Source organism: Strongylocentrotus purpuratus, unplaced genomic scaffold (assembly GCF_000002235.5).
Source record: "Strongylocentrotus purpuratus isolate Spur 01 unplaced genomic scaffold, Spur_5.0 spur5_scaffold_6, whole genome shotgun sequence".
NCBI lineage: Eukaryota > Metazoa > Echinodermata > Echinoidea > Camarodonta > Strongylocentrotidae > Strongylocentrotus > Strongylocentrotus purpuratus.
The window spans coordinates 4,761,143-4,779,073 of NW_022145612.1; the positions used below are offsets into that span (position 1 = coordinate 4,761,143).

At 37.7% G+C, this 17,931-nt stretch overlaps 2 protein-coding genes across 3 annotated transcripts in view; one reads left to right on the plus strand and one right to left on the minus strand.

The window, feature by feature from the left end:
• Positions 1–17,931, minus strand: part of LOC594811 (unconventional myosin-Ia) — a 77,298-nt gene that overhangs the window by 46,695 nt on the left and 12,672 nt on the right. The window contains exons 1-2 of one of the 2 annotated variants that reach the window (XM_031000179.1): positions 7,238–7,447; positions 3,224–3,513 (exon numbers count right to left, since the gene is read on the minus strand). In XM_031000179.1, coding sequence (XP_030856039.1) covers positions 3,224–3,412 — 189 coding nt within the window. In that variant the 5' untranslated portion in view covers positions 3,413–3,513; positions 7,238–7,447. Of the gene's footprint in view, positions 1–3,223; positions 3,514–7,237; positions 7,448–17,931 lie in introns of those variants that run through there. The other variant, XM_031000178.1, reaches the window with a different exon arrangement.
• On the plus strand, positions 12,360–16,448 carry LOC115919297. The gene has a single exon (XM_030972715.1). It carries the CDS (start codon positions 12,360–12,362, stop codon positions 16,446–16,448), a length of 4,089 nt encoding a protein of 1,362 aa, XP_030828575.1.

Sequence of the window (17,931 nt, forward strand, 5' to 3'; positions counted from 1 at the left end):
TTAAACAGATTACGGTATTTCCACTAATCTGTTATAACAGATTACGATATTTCTTCTAATCTGTTTAAACAGATTACATTACTTCAACTAATCTGTTTAAACAGATTACGGATCCTACTTTTGTCACTTCCCCTGGCCTGCGCTGCGCGCGCGCGTACGTTTCTCATAGACTCGCGTACGTGCGCTTAGTGGGCGATGCCATGCTTGCTATGACGTCACTCGTAAACAGTTAAAATGCAAAGCCGAACATAACATTATGCTAATATAATTACCTCACTCTTTACCCCCTAACCAATCAAATACAAGTAAAAATATGGAAAGAAAAGTTCCCCTACCCCCAAATGAATATTCATATTGCCAATTTGATACATAGTTTTCAAATAATCATTGAAGATAACTTGACGTATATTCAAATTTTAATGGACCATAATTTTGGCAAAAATCACGGAAATTTACATTTTGTTGTAAGGTTGTAGCAAATTTATTATAAACTCAGATTATAATCTGTTTAAACAGATTAGTTGAAGTACTGTAATCTGTTTAAACAGATTAGTAGAAATACCGTAATCTGTTTAAACAGATTAGTAGAAATACCGTAATCTGTTTAAACAGATTATAATCTGTTTAAACAGATTAGAAGAAATATCGTAATCTGTTTAAACAGATTAGTAGAAATACCGTAATCTGTTTAAACAGATTAGTAGAAATACCGTAATCTGTTTAAACAGATTATAATCTGTTTAAACAGATTAGAAGAAATATCGTAATCTGTTTAAACAGATTAGTAGAAAGTGTGTTTTTTTTTCTTCGTGGCACTAATGGTCTTTCGTATAACTCTGTTTAGAATTAAAATCATCACAAATTTAAGGTGCAGTACACCAAAATTTAACTGGTGTTATTCATTATGAGTCACCAACAGGACTTGAGCTCACAAAACTCAGTATGGATTTTTAGAATCAAATCAAATCTTGGCAATAATGATAAAAAGAATATATTTCCATACCTCAAAAAATAAAAGCATGCTTATTGATTGTAACATACATGTACATGTAAATATTGACCCGTGCATGATGAATTCAAGTGGAAGCTACTTGCCATGTCTTGACTGCATTAACTAATTCCCTGTCTACAATCAATAATGAGTGCTCCATCTAATTGCAAATCATTTTAACCCCCTCACCATTTAGACTACACAAAAATATTGCAAACACTGTCCATGATGTAAGCTGATCTCTCCAAAATGGATAATGGCGCTATATAAATCTCATGTATTATTATTATTATTATTATTTTAACAATCCTATTAGCATCTAGAAACGTAGCCCTAGGCAAGCTAGAAACGTGTGTTCCTCCTATCTTATATTTTTATCCCATGTTTTGTACATCCCATTCACAACACAATGATGCTTTATACGTTAACGTTTCATTAAATATTTTGTACAAATTTTTCCTCTAGTGTGAATGACTCCTCGTAGGAGCCGTAGTGTTACCAAAGTGGACGTCTTGAGGAGGATGTCCCCCATTGCCCAATCACTTTGGGCAGTCATGATGGGACAGCAATGAATGACTTCCGGTCATCAATCAATGTCTTGTAATGACAGGCATGCATGCCCCTTGACTGAATCCATTTAAATCTTATATCCAAGACAAATTGACTTCTTAACTCTAATTACACTACAGGATTATGTATGTACCGGTACTTACATGTATATTTTGGGGGTATTTACATGTACAATGTTTACTTTTCTTTCGTCATATGCTGTGTGATCAAAAAAAATAACAAACAATTAACTCCTTATCTGTCTTGGTCAAAAATATGGAAAAAACAATAACCCTCCTCGGTCAAATTTCTCGTCAGATGTTTCGGGCGTATGCAAAATATATACTCCAAAACAATACAGCAGTACAAACGGATAATTTTTATTCCAGAGCAAACAAAGCGTTGAAATCTTTTCAAAACTAATTGTCCATATGTTTCTCTACTCTCAGTGGCTTTTAAATGAAAATCTACAGGTGCATGTATTGTGAACCTATCCACAAGTAGAAAAGGGCCAATGCCAATGACACAATCACATAAACTAGATTTATTTGCAAGCCAAACTTAATTAATGTTAATTAAACATACCGGTACACATATTTGCCAAATTCCAGTCAATATAAAACCCTTTATCTTGTTATTCCATTATTTTAACATAATATACAGACCTATTTAGAGAGTGATCTGATTTTGAAAACAAGTCAAAGTATAATGATTCAGAATTACACATTGTTTGATATTGTTCCAAGAAAGCTCAAGCCAAATTACTCTTTAACAGGTGGATTGCTTGTAATTACTAAACCAAAATGTTTAGAATGGAGACACAATCTCAATTTTTTTGTCCAAGTGAGGAACTGAAGCTGCGCGTGTGTGCAATTATATTTTTGATTTTTTTTTCTTCTTTTTTTTCTCTATTCTCAGATAGATTTTGTATTGGCATGCATCATGCTGGATAGTCCTTTTATGGATGAAGGATTAGTATAGTTTTGGCAACATGGTCATGTATATAAATATTTATGCAAGCTATACAAAATGTCATTAAAATATGATTGATAATATTTAATTGAAATTATGATGCTACACATTTTAAATTTCAGGGATGTAGATGACTGTGGAATCTCTACAATGAAGACAAAGCTATCATCTGTTCAAGGCAGGAAGGGCATTAAATGTCCAGGAGTTAATACCTTTCTGGTTCCACACAGACTATACATGTATATGGTTTTGAGGTACATGTAAAGTATATAATGTAAATTGTATAATGCAGCCTATATGTTGATATACTGGATGCAATGAGTGGAGTTGTCTTAAATAACTTTATAAGATGATGCAGCGAATCCTTATCAAATGATTGGTTGACAGCGTACACATTACCAGGCATTTATTATGCCTAACACGTAATGACTGGTCATTAGTAACATTATGTTATAAAACATCATTTTATAAAACAAATAAAACACATCATTTTGTTCTGACATTAGTAAAAATTACCCACACTCGATTCCTTCAAAACAATCCAAACACCCTCGGCTATCGCCTGTTCCAAAAGAACCTTGTGTGGGTAATTCTTACTAACGCCCTCACTGCTTTGTGTTATTTGTATTAACCACTTTGACGTCAGGCTAACCCTAGGAAGTATTTAATTTAGCTCTGAATCCATGACCACACATTGTTTCTCATACTTACATAGACTTCATTAGCTTTGAACCTCAACATGAGGTTCTCGATGAAGTTCTCTTCTGTCAGGGGCTCCAGCAAGACGCAGTCTCCAAGTCCGACCATGTCATCCAGAATAGTCCTGGTCTGTCCTCCAAGACCGTTCATCCCATTCACCCCGTTCACCTTGCCGTTGACAGTGCCATTGACAAGTGCCATCCTGGTGTGTGTGTTTCTCCCACAAGAACTGTATACCAGGAATCCTCAGGGGGTTGTTCGTTGTAGCTTCTGCCACTAGGTTTTTCCTAGTTGGTTCTGTCCTGTAGATTTGTGAAAGCACAGGAGAAATGATTTGTTGTATGTAAAACGTATCATTTTCAAAGTGACAAAAGCATCTTTGTCTACAGTACTCATTCTACAAAATATTATTGATCATCCTTAACGTTTTCTTCGCCATAAGATGGACCGATTGATCCAACTGCTTTAAGTGCATGAAGTGCGACCCTATCAATTAAAATACCTCCAAATGGACTGTCAAGAGCACTCAACTATGCAGATAGCATAAAACGAGTAGTACTGGTACATTTTCAATGACATCTTGTACGAAAATAAGTAACACAGTACAAAAGAAAAAAAAAAGATATCAAATGACATGTTTAAAGGTAACCCGGACAACGTGCATATATCGTCTGTTTGGACCCATAAGGGCATTACCTTGTTTGCTATTACACAGAGTAGATCCCTTCTGGCTCTAAGCACAGGATGTGTACATTTCTGTTACTGTGGGTCATATGTCATAAAGTTATTGGCATGGGAGCTACTAATGACCAAAGTCAACAGAAGCATGATACCATCAAAAGCAGAGCAATCTACAAACTTTACAATTATCTGAGTGGTGCCACTTCGTATTCAAAGGTGTTAAACACATGATTGTTAACCAAGTGAAGAACATTTGACCTTTTTTATAACACAAACAGGTACAAAATGAACTCTTTTTTATAACAAAAACAGGTACAAAATGAACTCTGAATATCTTTAGGTATATGGACTCTGAATATCTTTAGGTATATGGACTCTGAATATCCTTAGGTATATGGACTCTGAATATCTTTAGGTATATGGACTCTGAATATCTTTAGGTATATGGAATCTGAATACCTTTTGATATATGGATGGGCTTCCTTCAATTTCCCATTATCAAACTTCCTACAAACAAGTTTATCAGAGCAAATAAATGTTCAAGCTCTGCCAAAAGCAGTATTACAAATTTTTCATATGAGATAAAAACAAATCTTGCAAATACCACACATGATCAGTACAACTATTTATGTTGAGCTTATGTAATCTGTCTGCACATATGAAAGGAAGGAAATTTATTAATAACAGTTGTGATATTTTTAGCACTTTGGTGACCATATCTGACAATTATTAGAGGGGACTTTAGGAGGCGAGTTTCCTGGGAAAATTCCTTCATATTGATGAGAGATCTGACTCTCCCTATCTCTTCAGCATATGTTTGAACTTTGAAGTCTAGCTAAAACTTACCAAATATCTACAAATTTATGGAACTCCTTTCAAGATAATAAGCAATATATTTCTGACAAGTTTCTGCTTCATCTTAGTATAAGAAAGGTTTAATATAGCTTTTCCTTGATCCAATGCCAATGACCACCAGAAATAGGACATATTCTTTGTTCACACCAATACATTTTCTGTTATCATGTTGACATTTGGCATTTTATGATCTCCCTTTATTTCTTGAAATGTTCTCGAGCTGTTAGCTTGGACTGCTTTTGTTTCATTTTACTGATTGTTTCAACAGGTATATGTGGGTATAAAGGGGGAGGGGAACCTGATGAAGCACGTATATACCGGTATTCTGAAATCAGTCTGCCTGCACTGCACAGCCATTCATACCAGAGAACACTTTTTTTTTAATCTGACATTTTTCTAAGATTGCTTTTGGTGTAAAAGGAAATTATATACTCTTTTCTTTAATTAAGTATGCATTTTCTTCTATTTTCTTCAATTAAACTCCCTCTGGACTAACATGTCTGTGGAATTTTCCGATTTACAAAAAATTGATACCCAGACTTTCTCCAGCTCCACCACCTTACATGATAATACAGTACATGGTCATATCAGCACATTATAAGGATCAATGCATGTAGTATCTGTGTATTACACACCATTCTCATGATCTAGGTATTCCAACTTAGATCCTTAATATGTGGTGTGTACGAGCCCCTAAAAGAAGATGATAAGTAAGCTCTAGATACTGTATGAAAAGGCATTTAATACTATTATAGACTTCAACACAAATGAAGAATCTCCATAGGTATAGGAGTAGGAGATCTATCGTCAATCAAACACGCAACATATAACAAACACAAACACGATCTATGGTACAGTACACAACACTATGCCAGTCACTGAGTCCAGTAGTAATCAGATATTTAAAGACTTTTCTTAATCAGTCATGCACACTGCCTATCTTCTATTGGTTTATCTATGATCTATACAAAGGCATCATTCATTGACATGCAGTTCTTGTACAAGCCTCCACTAGCATCAGAAAGAATCACTGCACAAAAAATGGTTTGCTATCTTGACATACAAGAATTCCCTTACCTACTAAATAAAACTTGCAAATAGTTTCAAAGACTCGACAGATAATACGGTTCCAAAGACTCGACAGATAATATGGTTCCTTGATTCAACTTTAGCTTTGATACCAGGGGTGGTATTCTGAACATTGTTGTAAGTTTTGTGTTATCTTTTGTTGTATCTCCCAGAGATAACACAGCGCTAATATTGTTGTAAGTTGGTATTCTGAACATCATTTTATCCCTGTGTTATCTCTTGAAGGACCGCCTCTATCTTATCTTTGACCGCTGTTGACATGCCCATTTGTATGGACCCTACCAATCAAAATATGTTTTATATAAGCATGATAAGTAGGTCAACCAAAAGAAATACTTTATGCCATATCTGAAGATGCGCCTAGCGCATACTAATCTTGGGCGTAATCAGTTATTTGAGCGCTTATTACGCGCGTCATCATTTGCGCTGTGGCATGTGGATCATGAAGACAAATCACGCTTTCACTATATTGGTTAAGATGAGATCATTAAAATCATCATATCCTAGCATGTAATTTCTTAAAAAGTTCTCATCTGTGATGTTTCCGGTCAACACATAATCTTCTTCTAACTCGTCTATTGGCACAAAGTTGGTTCTGGGCAAGAAAAATTGCCGCCATTATATCACCACGAAAGATACAACAACCCCCTACCTGTTGTAAATATTGTTGTAAATACCATGCTAGATAAAATAAGACAAAAGATACAACAATTTTCAGAATACCAATTATCTTGTCATATTATCTCTTGTGCGCATATGCAAATCAGGATTAAGCGCCATGTTATTACTAATAAGCACAATTACAAGCGCACTAAACTATGAGCGCAGGCGCGGCCAATGAGATGAGAGAAAAGATACAACAAAAGATAACACAAAAGTTACAACAATGTTCAGAATACCAACTTTATCTTATCTCCAAAGATACAACAATATTAGAGATAACACAGGGTTCAGAATACCGCCCCTGGAACACATTTTGGCAAGTAGAAATGAATGATATCGAGGCCTACAAATACATAAAATGTACATGTACAGTACATCATCTTCAAATCATTCATTCAGTATTCCCGCCCCTAGTAACATCTACCAAAACATATGGGCGCCGTGCTTTCCCGTATGCCATACCAGAACTATGGAACAAGTCCCCCGAGTCTCTGAAATATTGTCCTTCACTACATTAGTTTAAATCCGACTTTAAAACATATCTGTTTCGATCATACCAGTAAACATGTGAATTTTGTAATTGATTTGATAATTGTAAGTGATAAACGGTGAAAGCTCAATATTTTACATGTCTTTTCTCTTTCTCTCTCTCTCTCTCTCTCTCTCTCTCTCTCTATCAATCTTATAAGCACATAGAGACAATAATATAATATGTGCTATAGAAGAGTTGAACATTACCAGTATTATTATTGTTATGTTCGCTGTCAATTAGAGTCAAGACTTCCACTCCAAAGATTCCATAAAAAGTAGATCGTCCAAGAAAAGTCAATGTCATCAATAATAATCTACTTATAACTGTCGCTTGAACAGGGATAAGCTTCCCTTGTAATCCACAGACTGAATAGGGCAACATACAGCCCCTTGCTGAGACACCCGCCACTTATAAACATGAGAGAAAGAATGAGAAGGTCGAAGAGAGAGCAAATGATTCAGGTAAGACCTTTTCATGGGTAGTTGAGGGAGGCAGATTAACAACAATAGACATCCATAGACATCCACATACCTTCCTATTCAAGAGGCTGGGGGATTACTGCCGAGTGAGTAACTAGCACACACACAGTTGTTGGTGTGTTGTGGGCGGTGTGGTATATTGGCTTGCGAGGAAGAGTTGCTGATACTATCACCTTTGGGCACAGATTTACACATACAATACAGGCTGCAGGGGGTTAGAACTTTTGAAAAGCTCAATATCAAATCGGCCTGACATTTGATTGATTGTATAGCTGCATATGATCCCATTTTTTCTATAGGGACAGGACCAGACAATACAGGGCTGATTGTTGGGGTACATGCTTGCAATTTGGTGAAGATTGGTTGATAAGCGAAACTACACACAATTTCCGGATCTGCGGTTTACTTTTTACCCTCTCAGCATTCCTTGCATATTAAGGATGATTCATGACAAAAGTATGATTTTTTTAAATACCTGTAAAATGTTTCTCAGAAACTTGCAAAGACCTGATAATAAAGGTGAACCAAAAATAAATGAAAAACCAAGTACAACGCTAGAGTATGTCCACCGTCACGGAACATCAAGTGATATTATCTGCTCTACAAAAGAAGATGGCCTCCAAAATATTTGTAAATGCACTTTATATAAAAAACATATTAGTCCTGAATCTCAATATTTGTTTTTTCCTATTTCATCTCTTAAAGGCTTCACTAAGTTTCATAGGTAGGCAATACCATATGATTATAAAAATGACCTTTGTTTTTTTTATTGTCCAGGGCCACACCTAGTTGTGGGACAGCCACTGATTGGCCTCAGTAAGGTCAAAACTTGGGGTAATAAAAGCAAACAAAAAGGATAAACACAGTAGTGACAAGCATGACCATTTATCAACAAAAATGTGAATTCTATCATTATCTCCACAGATTCAAAGTCCTTGTAATTTATATTAACAACAAGGTGCAAATGAAAATTTCACAGGTTGCAAATCAGAATGAGAATGACCTTTCACTGTATTGAAGAGCATTAAAAGCACATAATATTCACTCTACATGTACCATAGGCCTAATTTATAAATGACCAGTACTATTGCTGACTGTGATTTGGGCATCTGTTTCAACCCTGATAAAATCAATACTCTCTCAAAGTAGGCCTATACTGCCAACCGATAGTTCGGTAATGAACAATCATAGGGCAGAGAGATGTAAATTATTTATGAAAATTAGCGGGCCAAATTTTCATTAATAATTTACATTATTAAGAAAAAATGTTAAAAATAGAAAATAAAATTATTCACTTCAGCATTGTTGATGAAAAACCCATTTCGATAATGGAAAAGAATACATCAAATTCAAGGTGCTAGAAAGTAAATGAGTTCTCCAATACGTAAGCATAACAATAAATGGTATGATTTTTCATCCTGTAAATTGATTGCCACAATAGGGTGCTAAAGTGCTAATGGGACTTAACAGAGTGTTAATAGTACCACAGTTAGCAATAGGCCTGTAGGAAAAAAAAAATATGAATATACCACAAACAACACCCTATCTAGAAGGACGCTTCCAATTTTATGCGCAAACAAAGAATCCTGATTTAATGGATCCTTTTATGCAGCGACACGGTCAATATTGCTTCTATCATACCATATCTTATGAATAGAGGGTTGTGACCTAAGCAAGGTGAAAGGAATTTCAGGAATGCGGACAATGTCAAATTGTCAATACACTATTATGTAGTCAGGATATAATGGTTTGTTGAGAGCCAGAAGGGTGTAAACTCTGTGTTAAATGATATGAGTTATAACACCCTTCTGGATCTGAGTAAACCAGCTGGTAGCTGGTAAAAAGTACACCCAAAACAATCAAAGTGTGAAGTGTTTACACCCAAAGTGTGAATATCACCACATTTAGATTCAGAGGCAAAGTACAGATGGCCTAAATACATGTACATGTTGGCCTACACGTGTATACAAAGTGCAGTGGAGTTCAACTTCAAACACTTTGAAGTTCAGCAGAGTGAAATAGGTGATTGAAGTAAAGACAGCCACAACTTGTTACTCGTTCTTCCTAAATATCTCACAAAATGGAATCCACCTTCTGCTTAAGTCTTAATTTGTTGAAATGCCAGACAAACCTCATTAAATTCTTTTCGTTTTTACCCTAAACAACCTTTTTTTTTTAACAAATCAGCATAACATCAGCAGAATACCTTGTACTTAAACCTGAATTCATAATACTAAAATCAATAAGTAGTAGACCTAGATATATATTGTGTTTTCAGATTGCCTCTCCCACCCCTCTTCCCTCATCATCAAAGAGACAAGTTTCTACATTTGAGAACATCTGGGGGTGTTTCACAAAAAAGTGACAAATGACAGTTTTTTGTTATAAGCTACTGAAATCCTTGCTTCTGATTGGTTATCAGTAGATTTGTCACTGATTTTTGTAATTTGTCATTGAAAAAAGGCTTTGTGAAACGGGTCCCAGATTTTCACATTGAAGCAGTGTAATGATATACAAGTACATGTAGTAATAAACTGTACCTATTCACAACATCTCATCTGTTTGGATTCAGAAGAGTATTAACTGTGTGTAACATGACATGAGTTTATCAATGCCCTCCTGGCTCCAAACAGACAATCTGTTCTCTTCATTCCCAACAAAGGATAATGCACCACTCTTCATGACTTCATCCACCCCAAACCCATACAATCACTGCTTCTGCCTCTTAACATAAACGCTGGGTTGTTGTTAGACATGCAGACCTACCTTGAATTTTATGGCCTGTTATTGATTGTCAGACCGTTATTGATTTTGTCTAGATGGACAGCTAGTAATTAGATGAATCGCTAATATGTAGGATACAATTTCAAGTAGCTACACTGTCTACACCTAGGTCAAGATGTTATCCCTCAATGATCACAAATATCTCCATATGGGAAAATTAATGGGGAAATATTGAAATATGTTTGATAGCCAGTTCTGTATCATCAAGACCTCTGACGACAGAAAATGCTAAATTCACTACAACTGTTTAAAGGGGAAGTCCACTCTAAGAGTAGGTTGGTTTAAAAAAAAAAAAAAATACATGTACACTGTAGTCTGTAAGGAGCCAGAATATCTATATCAGCACCCTTCTGGCCCCACAGAGACAAAATACTCCATGATCTTGATTGATTCCACTGAATTTATTCTGGATTAGCCCAAATGGCAAATACCTTCTTGAATATGTAGCATTCAAATTTTCCATGACATTCCATTGAAACCTCACACACTTTTCAATTACACTGGTCTATTTTGAGATTTTTCATAAATGACACCTTTTTCAATAATTTACATATAAATTTATAAACCATATGCCAACTAGTTACTTATTAAACCTACATTCATTATCAGGTACATAGTCCAAAAAATTGACATTTGTGATCCAAGCACAGAATGCCTCGGCAACAAATGATGAAGGTTGGAATTTACATCAAAACACAAAATCTATTAATTTATAGACCTACAATATACCAGTTTCCATTAAGTTTTTGACAGGCATAATAGCCATAATCTATGTGTTTGGTATTAGATGCTTTCATGAAAATCCCATTTTGATACCTAATACAAGCATACGTCCAGTAAACCTACATGTACATGTATGATGATATTATGACACTATGAATATGACTGACAAGAAAGCGGACAAAATATACAGTTCCTCAGGTAGACAAAGGAACATCCCTTCACTGCTATTATGTAAAAAGGTGAATATGCATGTGACACCTGTTCAACACATTTTTACATAATAGCAGTGAAGGGATGTTCCTTTGTCTACCTGAGGAATTGTATATTTTGTCCGCTTTCTTTGTCAGTCATATTCATAGTGTGAACTGGCCAATAGACTTCAGTTGGCAAGAATTTCATTTCGAGTAAAATGCATTTAAATGTTCTGCATTTTTCTCAAACACCTAATCAAAATAACCTACAACAATGTACGTAACGTGAGACACAACCCTAAACCTAACCCTACACATGCATGTTCTTTAATTTTGTATTAAAGTGCACCTATCACATGGAAAATACAATATATGTTGTTACGATATACGATATCCGATATATCCGGTATCCGTGGTAGTTCAATAAACATGGTCACCATCATCACAAACCTGACTGCCGACTCGTCTATTATCATGAGTATCTACCAAATCTAAGACCCTCGAACTCATCATGGTGGCAGCTGCTGGGATCTTCGAAATCAAGTTTGATTTTTGAAGACACAATTGATCCAGTTCACGACAGTTGGGAAGTATAATTAGCAAAATTATCGTCGATTAGCGATTTGTCACGTCGCACGTTTTCGTATGCATAGTACGTGCATCGTACAAACCGCACAGTGTACCGAGACACTGATGCTACTGCATAATCCCGATGAACTCTTACGTGAATGGTGATGTGTGTATGAGCATATTAAGGTTCATAAAGCCTGCTCAGAATAGCCTAATCAAGTTATAACTGTGCTCAATCACTGACACAGGGGTCTGCATAATAACTAAACTAGTAAAGTTTAAATCTAAAATTAAACTAAATCAGAGGTGTGAACATTAAACCTGTTTTCAGATAATATTAACAATAATATCTGGTGTGTGAGGAATTGTCACTGTCAGACATTGAGTGAGAGTGACCAACATTTTCATTGCATGAGACACTTAATGACATCCACACAGGTGCGAGAGTGTACACAGGTATACGTGTACGAACCTTATCAACACCAGCCGGTTAGGACCTGTTCACACTAAGATAAACAACACAAAGATTTACACTCATTCATATAATCTGTCGTAACCAATACGCACACGTGACATATACAATGAGTACTAAGTATCCAGAGATGAACTGGGAGGTACCAGACCTACCCGAAGAGTTCAAGCTATTTAAGCAGAGAATGGAGCTTGTGTTGGCAGATCAAGAAATAACTGAAAACAAAAAAAAGGCTATAAAAATCAAAATCGCTGTAGGCAACGAAGGTTTGCGCAGAATCAATGCGTCTGGGCTATCAGAGGCCGACCAAGAAAAACCACAAGAGCTGTGGAAATTATTTGAGAAACAAATAAAGGTAAACATTAATTTTCGGGTCCATCGTCTCGAGCTGATGCGATATCGGCAGAGACAAGATGAGAGCATTGACGCATTCGTTACTCGATGTAGAGACAAAGCCAACACATGCGATTTTGAGGAATCCGAGCTTGCCGAGCGGATAATGGAGGTAGTCATCACCTCAACACCAAGTCTAGAATTCCAGAAATTCCTATTGGACCAGCCTAAAGGATATCAAATCGATGCAATTCTAGTAGAGGGCCGAAAATACGAGGCAGTTGCGGCGAGCAGAAAATGCCTAGAAACGCTTGAGCCGGCTAAAGAAAGCATAGATTCATTCAAGCGGAACCAGGGACGAAAGACGTGTGGAAACTGTGGACGTATCCACAAACCTCGTCAGTGCCCTGCGTACCACGATGTGTGTCGTGCCTGTGACACAAAGGGCCATTGGGCCAAGTTCTGTAGAAAGGCTAAGAACGATCGAAGTCGAAAACCAGATCGTAGATCAGATGACCATAAATCTGATGACCGTCAACCGAAACACGGTAACCAATCACGATCAAAATCAAAGGGTCGAAAGTATAAACCGATAAGTGAAATGGACACTGAACATGATACTAGCACAGATCATGAACATCAACAATCAGCATGCCCATCAAACTTCGAACATTTTGACACCATACACACGATCGGAACACACACAGTGATCAACTCAAAGGGTACAGTAGCTTTTGCAAACATTGACATCATATGCCCACAGAAATCAGGTCAGCATTACCTATATCTGAAGATAGACTCTGGGGCAAGCGCTAATACTATCACAGTACGCACAGCCAAACAAATATATGGTGACAAGTGGAGGCAAGTAGTGAAACGTACACCAGTAAAGCTAGTAGCATATGGCGAAATATCAATACCATGCGTTGGTACACTAGACATAAAGTGTAGATACAAGAGTCCAGAATGGTATACACATACATTCTACGTAGCAGACGTGAATGGACCAGCTATCTTAGGGTTGTTAGGTTGCACAGATCTCGGGATTATCACAATCCACACAATGCACAAGGACACACCTACACATACACCTATCACAAGTGTTAGTGACCTCAAACAAACATACCCAGATCAGTTTGATGCCATAGGAAGCTTTAGCGGGAAAGCAATGCTGCATCTGAAAGATGATGCAGAGCCAACCATAGATGCACCTAGAAAGTGCAGTGTCCATCTGAAGGACAAGATCAAAGCCGAACTAGATAACATGGAGAAGCAAGGAGTCATCAGAAAGATAGAAAACCACACAGATTGGTGTAGCTCGATGACCACCGTTGTGAAGAAAGATGGATCCATACGGATATGTCTTGACCCCAGAAGGTTGAACGATGCCTTGAAAAGGTGTCCACACAAAATTCCAACCTTGGAAGAAATCCAACCAATCTTCGCAGGAGCTCACTTCTTCTCCAAGCTAGACGCAAAGGCTGGATACTGGTCAGTACACCTAGCAGAGGAATGCCAAGACCTGACCACCTTCAGAACACCATTTGGAAGATATTGTTTCCAAAGATTACCCTTCGGCTTATGCACAAGCCAAGACATCTTCCAGCAACACATGGATAGGATCGTCCAGAATGTGCCTGGCTGCGTATGTATCGCAGACGACATTGCCATTGTCGGGAAAACAGAGGAGGAACACGACAAGAATCTCCACTTACTCATGGAGACAGCGAAACAGGAAGGACTCGTGTTCAACAGCTCCAAGTGTACTATCAAGAAGGAAGCTATCAGCTACTTTGGATCCATGTACACAAGATCTGGAATCTTCCCAGATCCAAGCAAGGTTGAAGCTATCAACACAATGCCTTCACCCAAGGACAAGGAAGATGTTCAGAGATGCCTAGGATTATTCACATACCTAGCACCATACATTCCTAATCTATCAGAGAAGTCAGCACCACTTCGTGAACTCCTTCACAAGGAAATTCCATTCGTCTGGGACGAGGATCACGAACATGCCTTAAACAGCCTGAAAAGCGCAGTCTCATCGGGTGCATGCCTGCAGTTCTTTGACCCAAAGAAAGAGACAACCGTTGAGGTAGATGCATCAATGAAAGGGCTGGGAGCATGCCTGCTCCAAGATGGCAAACCCGTAGCTTTTGCATCCAAAAGTCTCTCCAATGCACAGTCCAACTACTCGAACATAGAGAGGGAAACCTTAGCCCTAGTGTTTGGTATCGTCCGATTCCATACATACCTATTCGGGAAGGAATTCACTGTGATAACAGATCACAGGCCTTTGGAGACAATTTGGAAGAAACCTCTAAGAAGCGCACCACCTCGTCTACAGAGACTATTGATCAAGGTACAAGGATACAGATGCCAAGTCAAGTACCGACCTGGGAAAGAAATGATTCTTTCAGATACCTTGAGCCGTCTTCCTAACCCCAAGGAAGCACGCGATGTTCCACTAGACATCAGAGTGGAATCAATCTGCTCCGAAGTAGAAGACACTCATCAAATCGACTTGATCTTCTTCGGACAACACAAGAGAACAGAACTCCAGAGGGAAACATCCAATGACCCTGTTCTTAGGTCATTGTGGCAGACAGTCACTCAGGGTTGGCCTGAAACTCTTCAGGAGCTGCCGACATCCCTCAGGGAATTCTGGTCTTACAGAGATGAGATTGGAGTATCTCAAGGAGTACTCTTCAAAGGAAGCAGAGTCATCATACCGAAGACACTTCGAGAAGATATCCTCAGACAACTTCATCTTGGACACATGGGAATCGAGAGCACGAGACGACTAGCTCGTGAGACAGTGTTCTGGCCACACATCAACAAGGACATTGAACAGATCGTAAAGCAATGTGCTGCATGCCAGGAACACCAGGCAAGGCAACAGAAAGAGCCGTTGCTTCCCCATGATGTACCTTCAGCACCTTGGACTAGACTAGGAACAGATTTGTTCATGCTAAACAGACAAGACTATTTACTCGTCACTGACTATTACTCCAAGTATCCGATAGTCTACAAGCTGACTGACACATCAAGTGCTGCAGTAGCCAACGTGATGAGTGGAATCTTCAGTCTATTTGGTCCACCAGAGGAGATCGTATCCGACAACGGTCCACAATTTGTCGGGAAGCACTTCAAGGACATGTGCCGGAAGTGGTCGATCACCCATACAACCTCTTCACCTCACTATCCAAGATCCAACGGACTAGCTGAGAGAATGGTTCGTACCGTCAAGAATCTGTTGAAAAAGTGTTCACAGACTGGCCAAGACAGTCAACTGGCTATGTCACACCTAAGAGCAACACCCGTTGACAGTCACATGAGATCACCTGCAGAGATGTTGTTTGGAAGACCCATCAGAACAACACTGCCAAGTCATCATCTTTCAAGAGAATCTACCACCACTGATCATCTCTTGAATCGACAGAGTAAGATGAAAGAAACGCACGATCGACATGCGGGTCCAGATCTTCCACCTCTCCACGTAGGACAACCAGTCAGAGTCCTACATCCCAAAGATCATACTTGGATACCAGCCAAAGTATCCAAAGTCTGCGACGAGCCTAGGTCGTATGAAGTATCAACACCTAACGGAGGAATCCTGAGACGAAACCGATCTCACCTGAGGGAGATTCCATCGTCAACCAACCCTACTCCAAAGCGTGTTAGGTTCGACGAAGACTACACTTCATCTACTCAAGCAGAAACACCACAACAGAATGGCAACAACCATCAGCCAACACCAGAAACTCAGAACATTCAATCTAAAGGATCAACATCAAACTCGCAAACCACAACAAGATATGGACGCAACATCCGTACACCAGCGAGATACATGTTTGAAGATTGAAACTGAACTCTTAAATTTCTTCAAAGAAGAGAGAAGATAAAGAAGAACACAGAAGACGCTTAGTTTAATGTAGTCTAAGAAGTTTATTGTTCATATGTATGTATAATCATTGTACAGTATTTTTGGTATGACAAGCATAATGTTTATAAGTCTAAACAGATGCTAGCCCAAACATGTTTCGTTTGGAAATTCATTTTATAAAGGAATCAAGTTATATCAAAACTATGTTCAATCTTGCAGATCAACTGTGAAGTTGAAAGTGGAACGATATAATTATATAGACAGTTAAATACTCATTCGTTAATACAATACAAAAGAAACGTATTGAAAACAAATCAAGATTTTATGTTATATAACCTGATTGGAAAAAGTTTATTAGGAAGCAAATAACCAAAACTTGCATACTACCAAAAGTATTGTTATCAAGGCAATATGTCATTAATCATCGATCAGTGATGTTCACTGATTCCCAATCTTTCCAGAGGAAGGGGGATGTTACGATATACGATATCCGATATATCCGGTATCCGTGGTAGTTCAATAAACATGGTCACCATCATCACAAACCTGACTGCCGACTCGTCTATTATCATGAGTATCTACCAAATCTAAGACCCTCGAACTCATCATATGTATAGCTAGATCATGTTTAAAACCAACCTCAAAAGAACTTTACCTGCCATATAGCTAAACGGTAAAGGAATACAGGGCTTACATGAAACCCCAGTCGGACTATTTGATGTGAGGGCGTACAGGTGCCGTGCGTTAACTAGTCTACTCAACAAGATGTTTTACTCTTCACTGAGAAAATTCAGTGAATTTTTTTGTAGAAGTAATATTTGATGCTCATATTTTGAATAGAGAGAAGCCACATGGAACTCCTTACATTACGAGCAACCTACATGTACATGTACCTGTATCTACATGTATAGTGATTACAATTTTCAGAAATTGATAACTGTCTCATTTTTGTTTTATTTCATTAAAACTTTCAGCAGTCTACTTCTCCAATTTGTCTGCTTTCCTCTAGATTAGTTTGCTATCAAGGTCGGATTTCCCTTTCATGAACTTCCTGCTACTATAAAACCGGGTAAACAGTAACTCAATCATTTTACACCAGGAACTGATGACGAGACATAAACAACCATACCAGGATATACAAGGTGGTCCAGGTTCTAATTACAAATACAATTTTACTGAAATCAATATGTTGGATATGATTTTTGTTCCTCATTATTAACCAGTGTAAACAAGAATACACATGTATTTCTTCGTTCACAGTCTTGAGCTCTTTTTGGATTTGATATTGTTAAATTGTAATTTCCTCGTCATGAATTTGATTTATTCTATTGTTTATTACCAGAGCTTAATCGCTCATGGCTCCCATATATGTTTTCCCGACCTTTAAGCCTGACCACTTAACAAATTTAAGAAAGAACAAAAGAATTTAAGTATTGCCTACACAACAAAAATTAACAAAAGC

Coding starts and splice junctions, on each gene's coding strand:
- LOC115919297 (XM_030972715.1), top strand. CDS start 12,360: ATGAGTACTAAGTATCCAGAGATGAACTGGGAGGTACCAGACCTACCC.